At 32.8% G+C, this 15,359-nt stretch overlaps 1 protein-coding gene across 1 annotated transcript in view; it reads right to left on the minus strand.

The window, feature by feature from the left end:
- The window catches only part of LOC139511315 (dynein beta chain, ciliary-like), a 77,136-nt gene that overhangs the window by 46,531 nt on the left and 15,246 nt on the right, over positions 1 to 15,359 (minus strand). Inside the window, exons 7-19 of the mRNA XM_071297956.1 lie at positions 12,465 to 12,632; positions 11,081 to 11,197; positions 10,113 to 10,447; positions 9,378 to 9,760; positions 8,801 to 9,045; positions 8,189 to 8,374; positions 7,362 to 7,763; positions 5,544 to 5,713; positions 4,732 to 4,954; positions 4,314 to 4,517; positions 3,190 to 3,591; positions 2,107 to 2,352; positions 651 to 875 (exon numbers count right to left, since the gene is read on the minus strand). Coding sequence (XP_071154057.1) covers positions 651 to 875; positions 2,107 to 2,352; positions 3,190 to 3,591; positions 4,314 to 4,517; positions 4,732 to 4,954; positions 5,544 to 5,713; positions 7,362 to 7,763; positions 8,189 to 8,374; positions 8,801 to 9,045; positions 9,378 to 9,760; positions 10,113 to 10,447; positions 11,081 to 11,197; positions 12,465 to 12,632 — 3,306 coding nt within the window. The remainder of the gene's footprint in view (positions 1 to 650; positions 876 to 2,106; positions 2,353 to 3,189; positions 3,592 to 4,313; positions 4,518 to 4,731; positions 4,955 to 5,543; positions 5,714 to 7,361; positions 7,764 to 8,188; positions 8,375 to 8,800; positions 9,046 to 9,377; positions 9,761 to 10,112; positions 10,448 to 11,080; positions 11,198 to 12,464; positions 12,633 to 15,359) is intronic.

The raw sequence follows: 15,359 nt of genomic DNA on the forward strand, positions 1-15,359 counted from the left end.
AAACATTCTTAATATTTCTTTTCATGTTATAACAAATCAATTGTGGTATCAGGGGCGGATCCAGCCATTTAAAAAAGGGGGAGTTCCTAACCCAGGACAAAAGGGGGGTTCCAATTACATGTCCCCATTCAAATGCATTGATCGTCCAAAAAAAAGGGGGGGTTCCAACCCCCTGAACCCCTCCTCTGGATCCGCGCCTGGGTATAAAGAAAAAAGTTTTATTTTCACTTAGTTATGCTAAATATCATTTTTCTCAGCTCTATAGAATATGGTCTTTAAAAAAGTGCCTCCCAACCCCCATACAATTACTGAATTAGTTATCGAACATCCATGAACCAATGATCCATGAAAATAAGGTCAATGAGAGCTCACCTTTCAATCATCAACACTCAAAATATAGTTTATAATGTGACTGACAAAAGGATCTATTCATGAAAGGCTTTTTTTTTTGCATTGAAAATAGGGCCAATAATGGTCTGTAAAAATAGCAATGAGGTATATCCATTCACACCAAAAGTAATTTTTCAATGGTTTCCTACTAATTGCTTGTATGTTTTTTTTTCTAAATTAGGTGGAATTTTCAAACTTGTAGGGCTACCATAAAGTCAATGATATTAGTCATACACTCATAATCAGTAAATCATACACACCTTAAAATCAGTATCAATACCATCAAATCTTGCTGAATCTTCTGGCAGTTGACTTCTTATATCTTCTGAACCAATAAAAATACTTTCTAAATGAGACCATGTTCTTTGTACTTCCATCCAAACAGAAATCACTTGATCAGCTGTTGATAACTTCTTCTGCCATGTTGATACTTCTGTGAGGAAATGGGCTATATACTTTGACGACAACATGTTCTGTAACTGGACCTGTTATGGCAATGAGGATAATTAATTGAGTGTTTAAGATTACAAGGAAATTTAACAGTAACTTGGACAGATTATTAGCTTAACTTAATATTTTAGGAGTGCTTTATATTTTTTAATTAATGGAACATGCAAAACTGTATTACAGGTGTAAGGTGTGGGGTTTGTTAATCAAAACCTGGTTTGACTTAACTAAGTCTGTTAAAAAGCTTAGTTGCTCCAACAGTTTACAGTTTCCTAAACATTAAAAGGCCTTCCTCCTAGAAGTCATCACAATATTAACCCTTGTTGTGCGGGGGCCGTAATATTACGGCCGTACCCAGACCACCGTTATTTTGGCATCAATGGCTCTCCATACATTTGGAGGTCATTGTAATCAAATGCCATTTAATTCGTAGTGTATGCACGTTTCCTCGATCTGACACTATTAATTGTCATGCTTCTCACTTTAAATATTAATTTTGAGCTCAAATACAACCTTCAAAATTTGATATCAGAAAAAAATGTTTTTTTTGGAGGGGTGTGCTTACCTTCGAGGTCTGAAACACGGAGTTAAGAGGACTGAAACCTTGACAAATACTGTTAACCTAAAGGCACATAAAAACTGATCATGTTTATTATCAAAATACGCCAAGGAAACGACTACTTCTGGTTGCAAGTCCAGTTGAAGTTCAAAATCGGAAAAAATCAGAAATTTTGTGAATTTTGGTGCACTTTACACTGATGAACCCAGATCAGTTTCACTCCGAACTAACAACTGTTGTGTTAAATGTGTTCACTGGGGTCCACTCTACATGAAAAATGAATGCATCTATTAGCATCTCTCGGACTTACAGGTCGAGAAAAAGAACGAAAAAACATCAAAATTGACGCTTTTTTGCACCTGAGGACCAACTTTGTTCAGTTGACCATGAAATTAGGGTCAAAACTCTTATTTGGCATTAAAATTAGAAAGATCATATCATAGGGCACATGTGTACTAAGTTTTAAGTTGATTGGACTTCAACTTCATCAAAAACTACCTCTACTGTCGTAGGTGGGGCATAAAAACGTTCCATAATTGTTGTACTACTAAACACAGGAATAACAGAAAGACATTGTAAATAGGCTTCAGATCAAATGTAAGACAACAAGTGAAGTATTTTATGTATTTTTTATATCATATATGATTGTTTATCATACTTTCCAAATATCCCATTTTTATTATTTTAAAGTTCAATTAACCTATTTGTACCTGATTATCCTCGAGAGTTTCTATGAGTTCTTCACTTGTCTTCAGCATTGTGATTCCCGTCCTTGGATGAGCATCATGTTCAAATTCCATGGTAGTCCACGTGACATCTAATTCTTTCAACACCTTCTCCATACTCATTTCTTTAACTGCCTTATCTACAATACCTCTTACTTCATCTTCATAATTGTGTAGGTTTAAAGACAGTAGATCTGCCAGAGTAGTTTTCTCATCCATTGAAAATCTCACCTAAAATAGATATTACAACTAAAGAGATTGATTCATAACATCTTAAAGTTGAACAAACATTCAAATGTTTATTCTTACTAGGTAAGTGCTGTGAGGCAAAAAGTAAGCAAACTGTAAGAATATTTTGAAAATGTGTGATTTTTCAAGGAAGATATACGTTGCCTGCCATCCCAAAACTATACAAGCAGAAATGGCTCAGGCAATGTTTTGGTAAGGAATACCTAAAAATCACTCAATTCTAATTAACTAATTGCAGGTGCAACTTTACACGTCCTGCAGAAAAAAGATTGGTGGAACTCTCACCCATTGCTTTTGAATCTCTTTTTTACTTGTATGTAAATCTTTTAACAAACTAATGGTGTAACTCTCCTTTTAACACAGCACAGCGATTTTTGTCTGTATCAACACGAATCAAACAGGAATGCATATTTGATTCTGAATATTATAATTTAAATTAGGTTTGAACCAGGGACCTCTGGCTACAAAGTACATTTCTCATACAGTAATATCTTTTCAAAAGCTCCTACATAAAGCTACAACTACAATTTTTAAATCAAGTTTGATGCAACATAAATAAAAAAATTTACCTAGCAATGAATATGAAAATGTATAGAAGGGACTGATTTTTTTTTCATTTTAACATTCAAGTCCAAGCCATCAGTTTATACTGTTACTGGGTGTAAGAGCAGCAGCCCCTTTTGTGGCTTAAAAATTCATTTTTATCTTTTCAACAATTAATAAGAATTGTCATTAGCAATTAAAAATCAAACAGATCAAAATTATTTCAGACGTGTAGGTTTTTTTCATATGCAAAACAACATATTTCAAAATTCTAACCTTAGTAGCAGACATAAGCTGCTGCCAATGACGTTCTCTGATGGCAGGATTTTGCAATTCACCAACAGCTCTGAGAGAGGTCAACATATTCTTCACATTGTCTTCCACACCTGAGTAGGAGTCCCAGGCTCTCATTTCTTTGTCCAAGGTACGAATGTCTTTAGAGAATTTCTTGCAGTCAATATCCATCTGCTCAACATTGATGTCTTTCCATTGAGTAGTCTTCCAATCATCGAAGCAGCTTTTTACAATGATGATGTAATCCCAAAGAGTTTTTAACATAATCAGTTCTTTTCTACACTGTTTGAGCTGCTTAAAATCTGGTATATGGACTTCAAACAAACCTGCAGAATCTGTCAGTTGAGACATTTCTAATTCCATAGCAGCAAGAACTTCATTGTACTGTAAAAAGAACAAAGAATATTAAAATAACTCTCACTAATAAATTCTTCTTTGACCAAAATAATAAGAGAGTAGTTTTAATTTATAACAAATATCAATGGAACCCTAATTTCAAAAACAGCAGCAGAGGATTTTGAATTTATTTAACATTTATGAAGTGTTTATCATTTTGTTTTTCCCTCCACTCTAATTCAATAAAATAATTTAAATAATTTTGACTGCAGCTCAAAAATGTCAACTTTTGGTTGAAGTATACCTAATGAAGGTTATTCAACAAATGTTTTTTCCATACTTCAATCAGTAGCATATACTTATATGTTTCATGCAACTTTTTTATTCAATTCCTTATCAGATAGACAGAAAAATTCAGTGTCCATAAAACCAACAATATTACATGTGTTGTGTTGTTTTGTTAAGTAAGTAGATATCGTAGATATGGTATGAGTGACAATGCTCTTCCAAATGTAACATTTAGATAATTTTTCTGTATATTTTTGCCTTAAATTAATGAAAGTATGCGTACAAGTTTTACTGTAACTGGTTACTGCTATCTTAAAACTGGTGTTATTCTAATCTTTATCCTGTATAAGCTCACTTGAAGTTGAATATATCAGAATTTGTAAATAGATCAATGGAAATCATTTTTTTCTAAATTTAATTATGGGTATTTGTTTTTGTGGTTTTTGTTTATCAGATTGTTTGCTATATTAAGCCTTAGTTACCTCATTTAGGATAATGTAAGGCTGTTCACATGCATATCTAAATGGACCTATTCCTCTGAAACTTTCTCTAAACTTGTGTTGGGTAACATCAAATGAAGCAGTATGACGCCTGATATTTGCCACTTCTGTGGCCTGCAGTGGTGCCACTTGTTGCTTGACTGTAATGGAAATTTTCTTTGTGTTGTTCCACTGTTCTGGCAGCTCCTAAAACAATTAAGATTAATAAACAGATATAAGGTACTTGTTTTAGGAATATTTTGATAATAAATATAGTTTCAGCAGCTTATATTCTTCAAATATATATTCAATACATATACAAGACATGGAATAAAAGTCAATGAGACAGCAACCAAAGAATAATAAGCATCAATAACAAACATCAACCAATGACACACATAAATCTAAAAAAAAAGCTGACCTGTAATTGGAGATGAACCTCCTCTGGCAGTTCTTGCTCAAATGTTTTTAGTAGTTCAATGGTTTGTTTAAGTGGCTCAAACATTTCATCAGTAGCCTGCTGTCTTTCCTTAACAGCATACAGATAACCCATACAATCTACCATTCCATTGTAGTCTCCTTCTTCTATAGGAGTAAGTAAGCCTGAATCAGTGCTTTGTATAAACTTAGATAATTCCTTCAAACTGAAATATAAAAATAGCTATATTTTTAGAAAAATATAAACATAAGGAGTTATGGTATGATTGCCTGAGAGACTAATAGAAACCTAGGACAAGGATGTTAACCACCATAGGTCATCACACAGTTCTCAACATAAGCGAAACTCATAACATATAGCGAGCTTTCAAAGGGACAAGCATGCAAATGTTTATATAGAGAACAGAGTGTACAATGTAGAAGTTAAAAATACAAGTATGGTCTTGTATTTTTTCCTTCTCTTTTAGATGTGCATAAGTTTCATTAAAACAGGCCGTGTGGTAACCTTGATTGTACTACAAACATTTAAAGATAGGAACAAAATTCAAAAGATGCTTTGAACAAAAACAAGAGATTTATATTTGCTATAGGCATGCAGAGTAATCTATTATATTTCAAAAAGGTATGCGGTATGGGCTTTCCTCATTGTTTAAGGTCATACAGTGACCTATAGTTGTTAATTTCTGTGTCATTTTGGTCTCTCGTGCAGAGTTGTCTCATTGGCAATCATAACAAATCTTCTTTTTTATATTCCCATTTGACAAGTTTATTTAACAAAGATAACATATGACATACCTGTTTGTTACATGATCTATCAAGTGCTGTTTAAACATGTAACTCCATCTTTTAATTGTGTTCAGCAAAGCTTGTTTGAATGGTTTGGAGTTAACTCTAAACCAGGAATCAAATAACTCAGTTGATTCAATCTCTTGAGCTTCTTGGTAGATGTTCTCAAAATTGTCAATCTGGAAAATAAAGAGAACCAATACACTAGGACTTAATAAGTTGGACTGAGCTTATAGTTAAATAGCCACTATATGTATTCGTTAAACAGGAAGTGGATTAGCAATGAGTGTCAAAATGCATCATATGGTATAGCATGCTGATTCAAATAATAGAAAAACAAAGGATATGGGGTGTCCGTCTATGACAAAAATCAGTACATGCAAAGCAAAACACACAAAAAGCAAAAGAACAGTGCTTTTATTGCTATTTTCATTATAAGGTCACAGCGTAAAAAAAAAACACTGTTCAAAGCTAGATAACAAATCTGAGGAAGCACTGATTTGTAGTTAACCCTTTCACCGATTGCTGCCCAGACAGAAGCTACTCTGAGACGATGGCTTCCCTGGCTACTATTACTCAAGTGGGAGATCTTCATAATAAATGTCAATAAAAACTTGTTTGTAGTTATTTGTGTATTTATTTCATTCACTAACGCCATGTTCACAGTTTTGTTCATGTTTTGATAATTTTTTCTTCATAAAATATTCAAATTTTCAGTATTTTCTAGGTGAAATTCTAAAAATTCTGCTCTTTGACCCCAAATAGTAATTTTTTAACCCAAAACGGCAAAATTTTGAAATTTTTATGAGGCTGTACAAATTCCTCACATTGAACGATGTCCATTTCAAGTGTTTTGAACATAAAACGACATTTTATGTCAAAAAAGTATACTAGTTTGGCTTCAATTCTTCCATATTCTTTCAAAAAAAATGTTTCCATTTCAAATTCTCGTAAATTCCATAAATTTCCTCTGATTTTGACATGGTTTTCAACAAACGGAAGCGCCATGTTTACACTTTCATCCGGGTATTCATCAAAGAAAGATAACTCATGTTTGCACTGTTTTGAGCGGGAAATATAACAAAGGTATTCCGATCCCCGTAAAACGGGACTCATCGTCAGCTGTCTGAAGCGTGAATCCCGGTAAACTGGGACTCATCGGCGAAAGGGTTAATGAGAAAAATACGACAAAAATTTCAAAAATAGCCCTTGTGTGTATGAATAAACAAGTATTCCTTGAACACAATGTTGACACAGAACATTGATTTGTTAAAAAGAAGGGGGATTAATGTAAAAACATATCATATGGTAGAACCTGCTCACATAAATGTAAACTGTGGATTCATTTGTTTTTGTGGATACCTATTTCAGTGGATTGAGGAAAAAATATTTTCTCATCAAGTTCTAATTTCTAGGGACATATGGACCAACAATAGATCAACAGAAATGTCCAATTAAAGATTTTGAAGAATATGTATGTAATAGCATGCACTAGATCACAGAAATATTGTTTTAAACATATTTATTTATAGTGGATTGGGAAACAAGTTTTGTAACTTATATTAATCCCTTTCCACTTTGCGGGTGCGAGTGCTGCCTTGTAGCGGCATTAGCCTACTCTTTTTTCAAAATCTACAAGGGAGTCTTTTATGTGCAAGAGATATTGCTCTATCTTAACACGGGTCAGCCATTTATCGTCCCCTGTTGCATTTTTGCTCCTTAATCTGTTATAGTGCTGGTATAATTATATGTAAGAAATCATAAAAATGCAATATCTCTGGTACATTGATTTAATTATTGATGATGATTAAGGAAATACTACTTTACCTGTTCCTTGAACTGTTTTAGAGTAGGTGGTGATTCAGGGATACTTTCTTCCCCAGCTGCCTCTATCTCCTCTGGTGTCAACACATGATTATACAATAAAAACTGCTTCATAAATTCATTCCTATCATCAACCCATAGGTATGCATAAACATCAAATGAGTTTCTGTACTCTATGGCTTTACTCATAACACTATTCATCCTCTCCATCAACTCATTTCTCATGTCTGATAGGTCAACCATTTGTTCAAGATCCATTTGGTAATCTTCTCTGCCAGTATGAAGAGCTAAACGGGGAATCAATGCTGCTTGTCTGTAAATATCTGTAACAAGTCCTTCTACAAGCTCATAGAATCCACCCTCTGTATTATAATCTAGTGATGGTTTAAATATCAATTCTGGAACCTATCAAAACACATATCTAATTGTCAAAGATATTTTGCTACGAACAGATATGTTGAGCACTCACACACATATCTAACCCTGTCACATTCTTTATGTGCCTGTTACAAGTCTGGAGCCTGCTTGACAGTGGTTCGTTATATTTGTTTTTTGTAAATCATTTTGTTAAAAATTAGGCCATTAGTTTTATTTTGGATATTTCAGATTGGCAGAAAGTTGTTTGTCTATCAGCATATATACATAATTTTGTCATCTACATTTTTAATGATTTACTCCTCAAAATTGGAATTAGGAATCAAATTATAAACAATGAGGGACATTTTTTTTATCTGTCTATTTGAAACAACTTCAAAAATGTGGTGCATACATTTAAAAACAATTGTTAAATATTTCAGATAAATCATCAGCTTTAAGTCTAATTTTCATACCTCTAGTTCTAGCTGAGCTTGAAATAAAGGACCAATGTTGTTCTTTGGATCAGTATTATCCAGTAGGAAATTCATGCTACAATAAATAGTACTGACAAATCCCTCCACTATCATATCATCAACATATTCTACATACAGTTCCCAAACATCAGAGTCAGAATCAACTTTGAAATATTCCTTGTTTTGCTGAAATAAATGGAAGAGAAAACATTGTCATTTTCAAATGTTTACTCAACATTAGATGTATATCAATTTGCCAAGTTCTTCAGAATTTATAGTATAGGCACTGCAGAAATTATAGTATTATAGCTTTTTGGTGCACACAAAACATCTGACCCCTAATATATGAACATTTTATTTGGTAAAAACATGAGATTTTTGGCCAGATAAGCTTCAAATGAATAAATGGTAATTTGTATATGTGACTAACATGCAAATTCAGGATGATAACATGTTAATGAAAATTAATATAACCTGTATTAGACTAGACTTAATTATAAAGTGGTATCTGATCAAATGCATCACCTAATCCACATAAGACCAGCAGTATATTACTACTAGCAGGGTTAGTTTTACTTTTATGACAATTTTTGCACTTAACAATTGATATACCTGCAACAACTGGTGTATTTTGGTTCCAATGTCAGATATATTAGCGTATCTTTTTTCAAGTCTGTCTTTTCTATCATCAAGATTAAGTAGTGTTTCATGCTTGTTTTCATAGCGTGCAAACAAAGGTGTCTTACTCCATGATGACATCAAATTATTAATTTCTTCAATATTATTCTTTGCCTTATGTACAGAAGATTCTAATTCATTGACATGATCTCTGGTCATCTGAATATATTCCCAAACTCCTGCAAGAAAGAGAAAAAATAAAGTATTCTGTGGCATGTTCTAATGAAGTTATTTAGAAAACCTAGAAATACATTCACATTTTCTTATTTGATTAATCTAGCCTCATTTAACAACTGTTGATTCATAAATGTGGTTCTTAAGGTATTACAGAAATATATTAAAAGGTAATTCTATCAACCTGTGATGTTTTTACTGTAATAAAAACAATGTATTACTTTGTCCAGAATATTTAGCAAAAATCACTTTCAAACAATAAAAAAAACTCTATGACCTCCCTTTACAATCAGTCTTCCCCTGTAAAGACTACTTTGTTTATATTATTAACACAAACCTTCACTTTCCCATGTTAAAGTTGTTTCGGCTTGTTGAAGTATAACATCTAGTTGTTTTAACTGGCCTTCAATCAATGGGTATTCTACTCCCAAGACTTTATTACGAACTTTGTTGTAAAGATGAACAATTAAATCTAGATTGGTGACATATTTCCAAAACATATCGTTCTGCTTAAACAGATCTCTTGCTGACTCTGGAATTTCCTCCACATCAGCCACTTTTAAGTACTTCACCTCTCTTAAAATGGCTGTTAACTTGGCATCAAAGTTCACGGAAATCAGGTCTGTATTTTGATTACGAAGGAGAAGTGGCTGACTCATATTGTGTGAACAGGATGCCCCAACATTCTGTGCCCAGTCTTCATAAATTTCTTGATTCCATCTGAAAAAGAAGAAAAATCTTCCCTATCTCTTATGGTGTGTCATTTTGACTGATAAGTATTTTTTTCCATACTGCTAATTTTTGCAATTTTTTTTCTCTCTCATTTCTATTATAATTTTCAATATAGTTAACAAAACTGTAACTTCAGAATTGTCAATGTTCAATGCACTGTGAAATCAGGGTCAAAATCTAAATTTGGCATAAAATTCAAAATGTTGGGACTCACATTGAACAATAAAAAAAAGAATATACTAAATGTGACCACAACTTCATGATACAGTACTTTATTTAGTTTACCACTTTAACTTGACACTGGACAGACTGAGTTAACTTAATAAATAAAGCTACATACCCACTTATAAGATTAAGCATTTCTTCAAACTTAGTAAACACAAGTTTTGCTGCTCCCCCTTGCATGCAGGGATGCTCCAATTTTTTAAACTCGTGCATTGGTGCAGTAATTCTCTTCCTGAGTTCCTTGGCCCATCTTAAGCTTCCAGCAATTTTGGGCATGTTCTTATGTAATGTGACATGTCCTTGCTCCTTCATCTTTGCTATCTGTTCATCATAGATCCCCTTAGCAACATCTAATTCTTTCATCACTGTTTCAACTATTATAGGATATTTCCCATCAAAATTACATTTGATATCATTTCTCTCCAGAAGACCTCCCATTATTTCTAACAACTATTAAAAACAAATGCAATAAGAGTATTAACAAATATTTTTTTCTCAATAAAAACAATTGAATTATTTATATTACAGCTTTTCAACACATTAAAATCATGAAAAATTATGTAGTGTGTCTTACCAATCGTCCTCTACATGTCTTATCTGACTTAAATTATATTTCCCAAGCAATGTCTCTTTTATTGTTTCTGTATCACAACTTCCAGTCCAACAACTGTTTTCCAAAATACTTTTCAATGCGATTACCTATAACTACTATTTTCTCAAATGTGTTTAATCCATACATTTTGGTAAGTTCTCATGTGAAAAGAAATTTAAAAGCTAAAAAGACTTGCTTCCTATGTTTACTGTTACATGATTGTCTAAAGAACGGAAGACATTGACATAACAACAAGTAAAAGAGACCTAACTACTTGATTCAAGAAAACCTGTATGAAACGTCACAGAAATTATTTGAAGTTTGAAAAACAGATAGATACCTAGTCTCTAAGAAATGCTTCATGATAAGAAAAATAAAGTTCTGTGAAAAATATAATGAGAATGAATATAACTGGACAAATAGTTTATATTATCCAAGAAAATTGATAAGTAGCCAAATGTGATAGACACAATTCTTATGCACACTTCTACCTTAAACATGGCTTCTGAAGTACAACAATCATCAAATGCTTGGCACAGTATTGTTCCTAATCTTTTATCAAAATCTGTAATTCGGTTGAGGAAACTTTTGTAATCATTCATGAATGCCTATAAAAGAATAATACAAGGTAAAGTCTATCTATCAGTCATACATAGTGCATTTTATTAAATCAATTCAATTTTATTTTTACATACTTAAATACATAATTATGCAAACTAAGCTTGCAATGTGATTCTAATCTTGTCCCACTTGTGTAATACTTGTAAGTTGTCAAGGTCAGTTTCCTCTGTTCTCAAAGGCGACTATAAAATATATCTCTAAATGTTTTTTTTGTTAGCTTGATTTCCAGTTAAACATAAAGTAGTAAAATATTAAAAATAATGCATTACAACTCCCGACAGTTCCTTAAATATCTTACGTATTCTCCATCCCTAAAATATTGAACATTACCTTGTCATCTTCCTGTAAAAATAAGTAAATATACATGTATACACACATATAGAAGAAATTGAAATTCAATTAAATGGATTACAGAAAACATTATAATAAGAAGTGGTGTACATGCAGTTCAACGGAGACATAGACTTCATGTTTGTTTTGATCTGATGATCGATTTGCAAGTCTAAAGATTAATCCTGTGTTTTCTTGGCTTTGAAAACTAAAAGAAAAGTTAATTTTTGAAACTTTGCTACAAGCTTTTCATGTAGCTTGCTTTTAAATTTTGAGCTCAGAAGAAAGTTGCATACTTTTACCATGAAAATTGTAATCAACAATCCTTAGACAAACTAGAATCTTCTATAGAGTTCTTTTATCAAAAGAGATCTTAACATTAATTTGGTTTGTACCTTATGAACAGGGGGAGGGTTTGACCCCTCCATGCTGATCCCAAATCAAGAGCATGTAATTCAGTACTTGTCATTTGTTGCTGTACATCATATTTGATGATGGAAGTTTTTAACGACCTTGACTGGCTATACAACCCTTGCATTGTCGATCATCATAATTTTTTTTGTTCAATATTTTATACTAAATTCAGACAGTTAGTTTTCTTGTTAGAATTGTTTTACATATGTCTATTCTGTTATTTTTTTTTTAGCTGAATGACTATGTGGTATAGGTTATGCTCATTGTTGAAGGCCACACAGTGACCCATGATTGTAAATTTCTATGTCATAAATTGGTTTCTTGTGTGGAGATTATCTCACTGGCAATTATACCACATCTTCTTAATTTTATATCATATTACTGAAATATACAGCAAAATTAGAAATGCAATCTTTAACCTAAAACTAAATTAAGAATTGAAAAGTGCAATATTAATTGTTAAAAATATATATATATAATATATATACCGTAATTGTTACTACAACTCACTGTGTTATTTGGATCCATAGGATCATAACTTCTCTCTGCAAAGACTTTAAAAACATCATTAAATTCTTCATATATAGTAACAACATACTGACTAAGCTGTCTCCCCTTTATGTTACCAATTTCAACCTTTTCAAGCTTCAGGAATTCTACAGCGGTTTCCATTAATTCCTTAAAGAAGAAAAACATAATTTCCTCTAGACTATGCATGAGAATGATGATAGGCACAAATCTTTGAACATTCTTTAAAATAAATTACAAACGAAAGTGAACCAACGCCTGGTGAGTCTGTAGTACGGTAGAGTCCATAAAGTGGATACCTCGCCGGGTATGCAGGGTCGTTATGATAAAAAAAAACATAAAATGTAGAGAGTCTTATAACAACAACACTTTAGGGACTGCTGCAGAAAATTTATTGATCGACATGTTTCAGTGCCTAGGGCACCGTCATCAGGATAAAAACAATACATAAAATCATGCTAAATAACAAAATCGGGTTGTTAAAATTTAAACGTCACAATGTTACAATGATAAGTAACGTTATTAATACATTTTTTAGCAACTGAAAGTGAAAGTGAAAGTGAAAGTTCATTGTAAGTATGTAAGTAAACTATAACTAGAGGCTCTAAAGAGCCTGTGTCGCTCACCTTGGTCTATGTGCATATTAAACAAAGGACACAAATGGATTCATGACAAAATTGTATTTTGGTGATGGTGATGTGTTTGAAGTTCTTACTTTACTGAACGATTTTGCTTCTTACAATTATATCTATAATGAACTTTGCCCATTAGTAACAGAGAACTATATTTGGTAAAAATTTACATAAATTTACCAAATTAATGAAAATTGTTAAAAATTGACTATAAAGGGCAATAACTCCTTAAGGGGTCAATTGACCATTTAGGTCATATTGACTTATTTGTAGATCTTAGTTTGCTGAACATTATTGCTGTTTACAGTTTATCGCTATCTATAATAGTTTTCAAGATAACCAAAAACGGCAAAATTTCTTTAAAAATTACCAATTGGAGGGAAGCAACCCAACAACCAGTTGTCCAATTCATCTGAAAAATTCAGGGCAGATAGATATTGACTTGATTAACAGTTTAACTTCTTGTCAGATTTGCTCTAGATGCTTTGGTTTCATAGTTATAAGCCAAAAACTGCATTTTACCCCTATGTTCTATTTTTAGCCGTGGCGGCCATCTTGGTTGAATGGCCAGGTCATCGGACACATTTTTCAAACTAGATACCCCAAAGATGATTGTGGCCTAGTAGTTTCAGTGGAGATTTTGTAAAAGATTACTTAGATTTATGAAAAATGGTTAAAGATTGACTATAAAGGGCAATAACTCCTAAAGGGGTCAACTGACCATTTTGGTCATGTTGACTTATTTGTAGATCTTACTTTGCTGAATATTATTGCTGTTTACAATTTATCTCTATCTATAATAATATTCAAGATAATAACCAAAAACAGCAAAATTTCCTCAAAATTACCAACTCAGGGGCAGCAACCCAACAACCAATTGACCGATTCATCTGAAAATTTCAGGGCAGATAGATCTTGACCTGATAAACATTTTTATCCCATGTCAGATTTCCTCAAAATGCTTTGGTTTTTGAGTTATAAGCCAAAAACTGCATTTTACCCCTATGTTCTATTTTTAGCGGTGGCAGCCATCTTGGTTGGTTGACCAGGTCAAGCCACACATTTTTTAAACTAGATACCCCAAAGATGATTGTGGCCAAGTTTGGATTAATTTGGCCTAGTAGTTTCAGAGGAGGAGATTTTTGTAAAAGATTACTTTAATTTACGAAAAATGGTTAAAAATTGACTATAAAGGGCAATAACTCCTAAACGGGTCAACTGACCATTTTGGTCATGTTGACTTATTTGTAGATCTTACTTTGCTGAACATTATTGCTGTTTACAGCTTATCCCTATCTATAATAATATTCAAGATAATAACCAAAAACAGCAAAATTTCCTCAAAATTACCAATTCAGGGGCAGCAACCCAACAACCGATTGACCGATTCATCTGAAAATTTCAGGGCGGATAGATCTTGACCTGATAAACATTTTTATCCCATGTCAGATTTCCTCAAAATGCTTTGGTTTTTGAGTTATAAGCCAAAAACTGCATTTTACCCCTATGTTCTATTTTTAGCCGTGGCGGCCATCTTGGTTGGTTGACCGGGTCACGCCACACATTTTTTAAACTAGATACCCCAATGATGATTGTGGCCAAGTTTGGATTAATTTGGCCCAGTAGTTTCAGAGGAGAAGATTTTTGTAAAAGATTACTTTAATTTACGAAAAATGGTTAAAAATTGACTATAAAGGGCAATAACTCCTAAACGGGTCAACTGACCATTTTGGTCATGTTGACTTATTTGTAGATCTTACTTTGCTGAACATTATTGCTGTGTACAGTTTATCTCTATCAATAATAATATTCAAGATAATAACCAAAAACAGCAAAATTTCCTCAAAATTACCAATTCAGGGGCAGCAACCCAACAACCGATTGACCGATTCATCTGAAAATTTCAGGGCAGATAGATCTTGACCTGATAAACATTTTTATCCCATGTCAGATTCCTCAAAATGCTTTGGTTTTTGAGTTATAAGCCAAAAACTGCATTTTACCCCTTTGTTCTATTTTTAGCCGTGGCGGCCATCTTGGTTGGTTGACCAGGTCAAGCCACACATTTTTAAAACTAAATACCCCAAAGATGATTGTGGCCAAGTTTGGATTAATTTGGCCTAGTAGTTTCAGAGGAGAAGATTTTTGTAAAAGATTACTTTAATTTACGAAAAATGGTTAAAAATTGACTATAAAGGGCAATAACTCCTAAACGGGTCAACTGACCATTTTGGTCATGTTGACT

The sequence above is a fragment of the Mytilus edulis genome, chromosome 2 (assembly GCF_963676685.1).
Source record: "Mytilus edulis chromosome 2, xbMytEdul2.2, whole genome shotgun sequence".
In the NCBI taxonomy this organism is placed as follows: domain Eukaryota; kingdom Metazoa; phylum Mollusca; class Bivalvia; order Mytilida; family Mytilidae; genus Mytilus; species Mytilus edulis.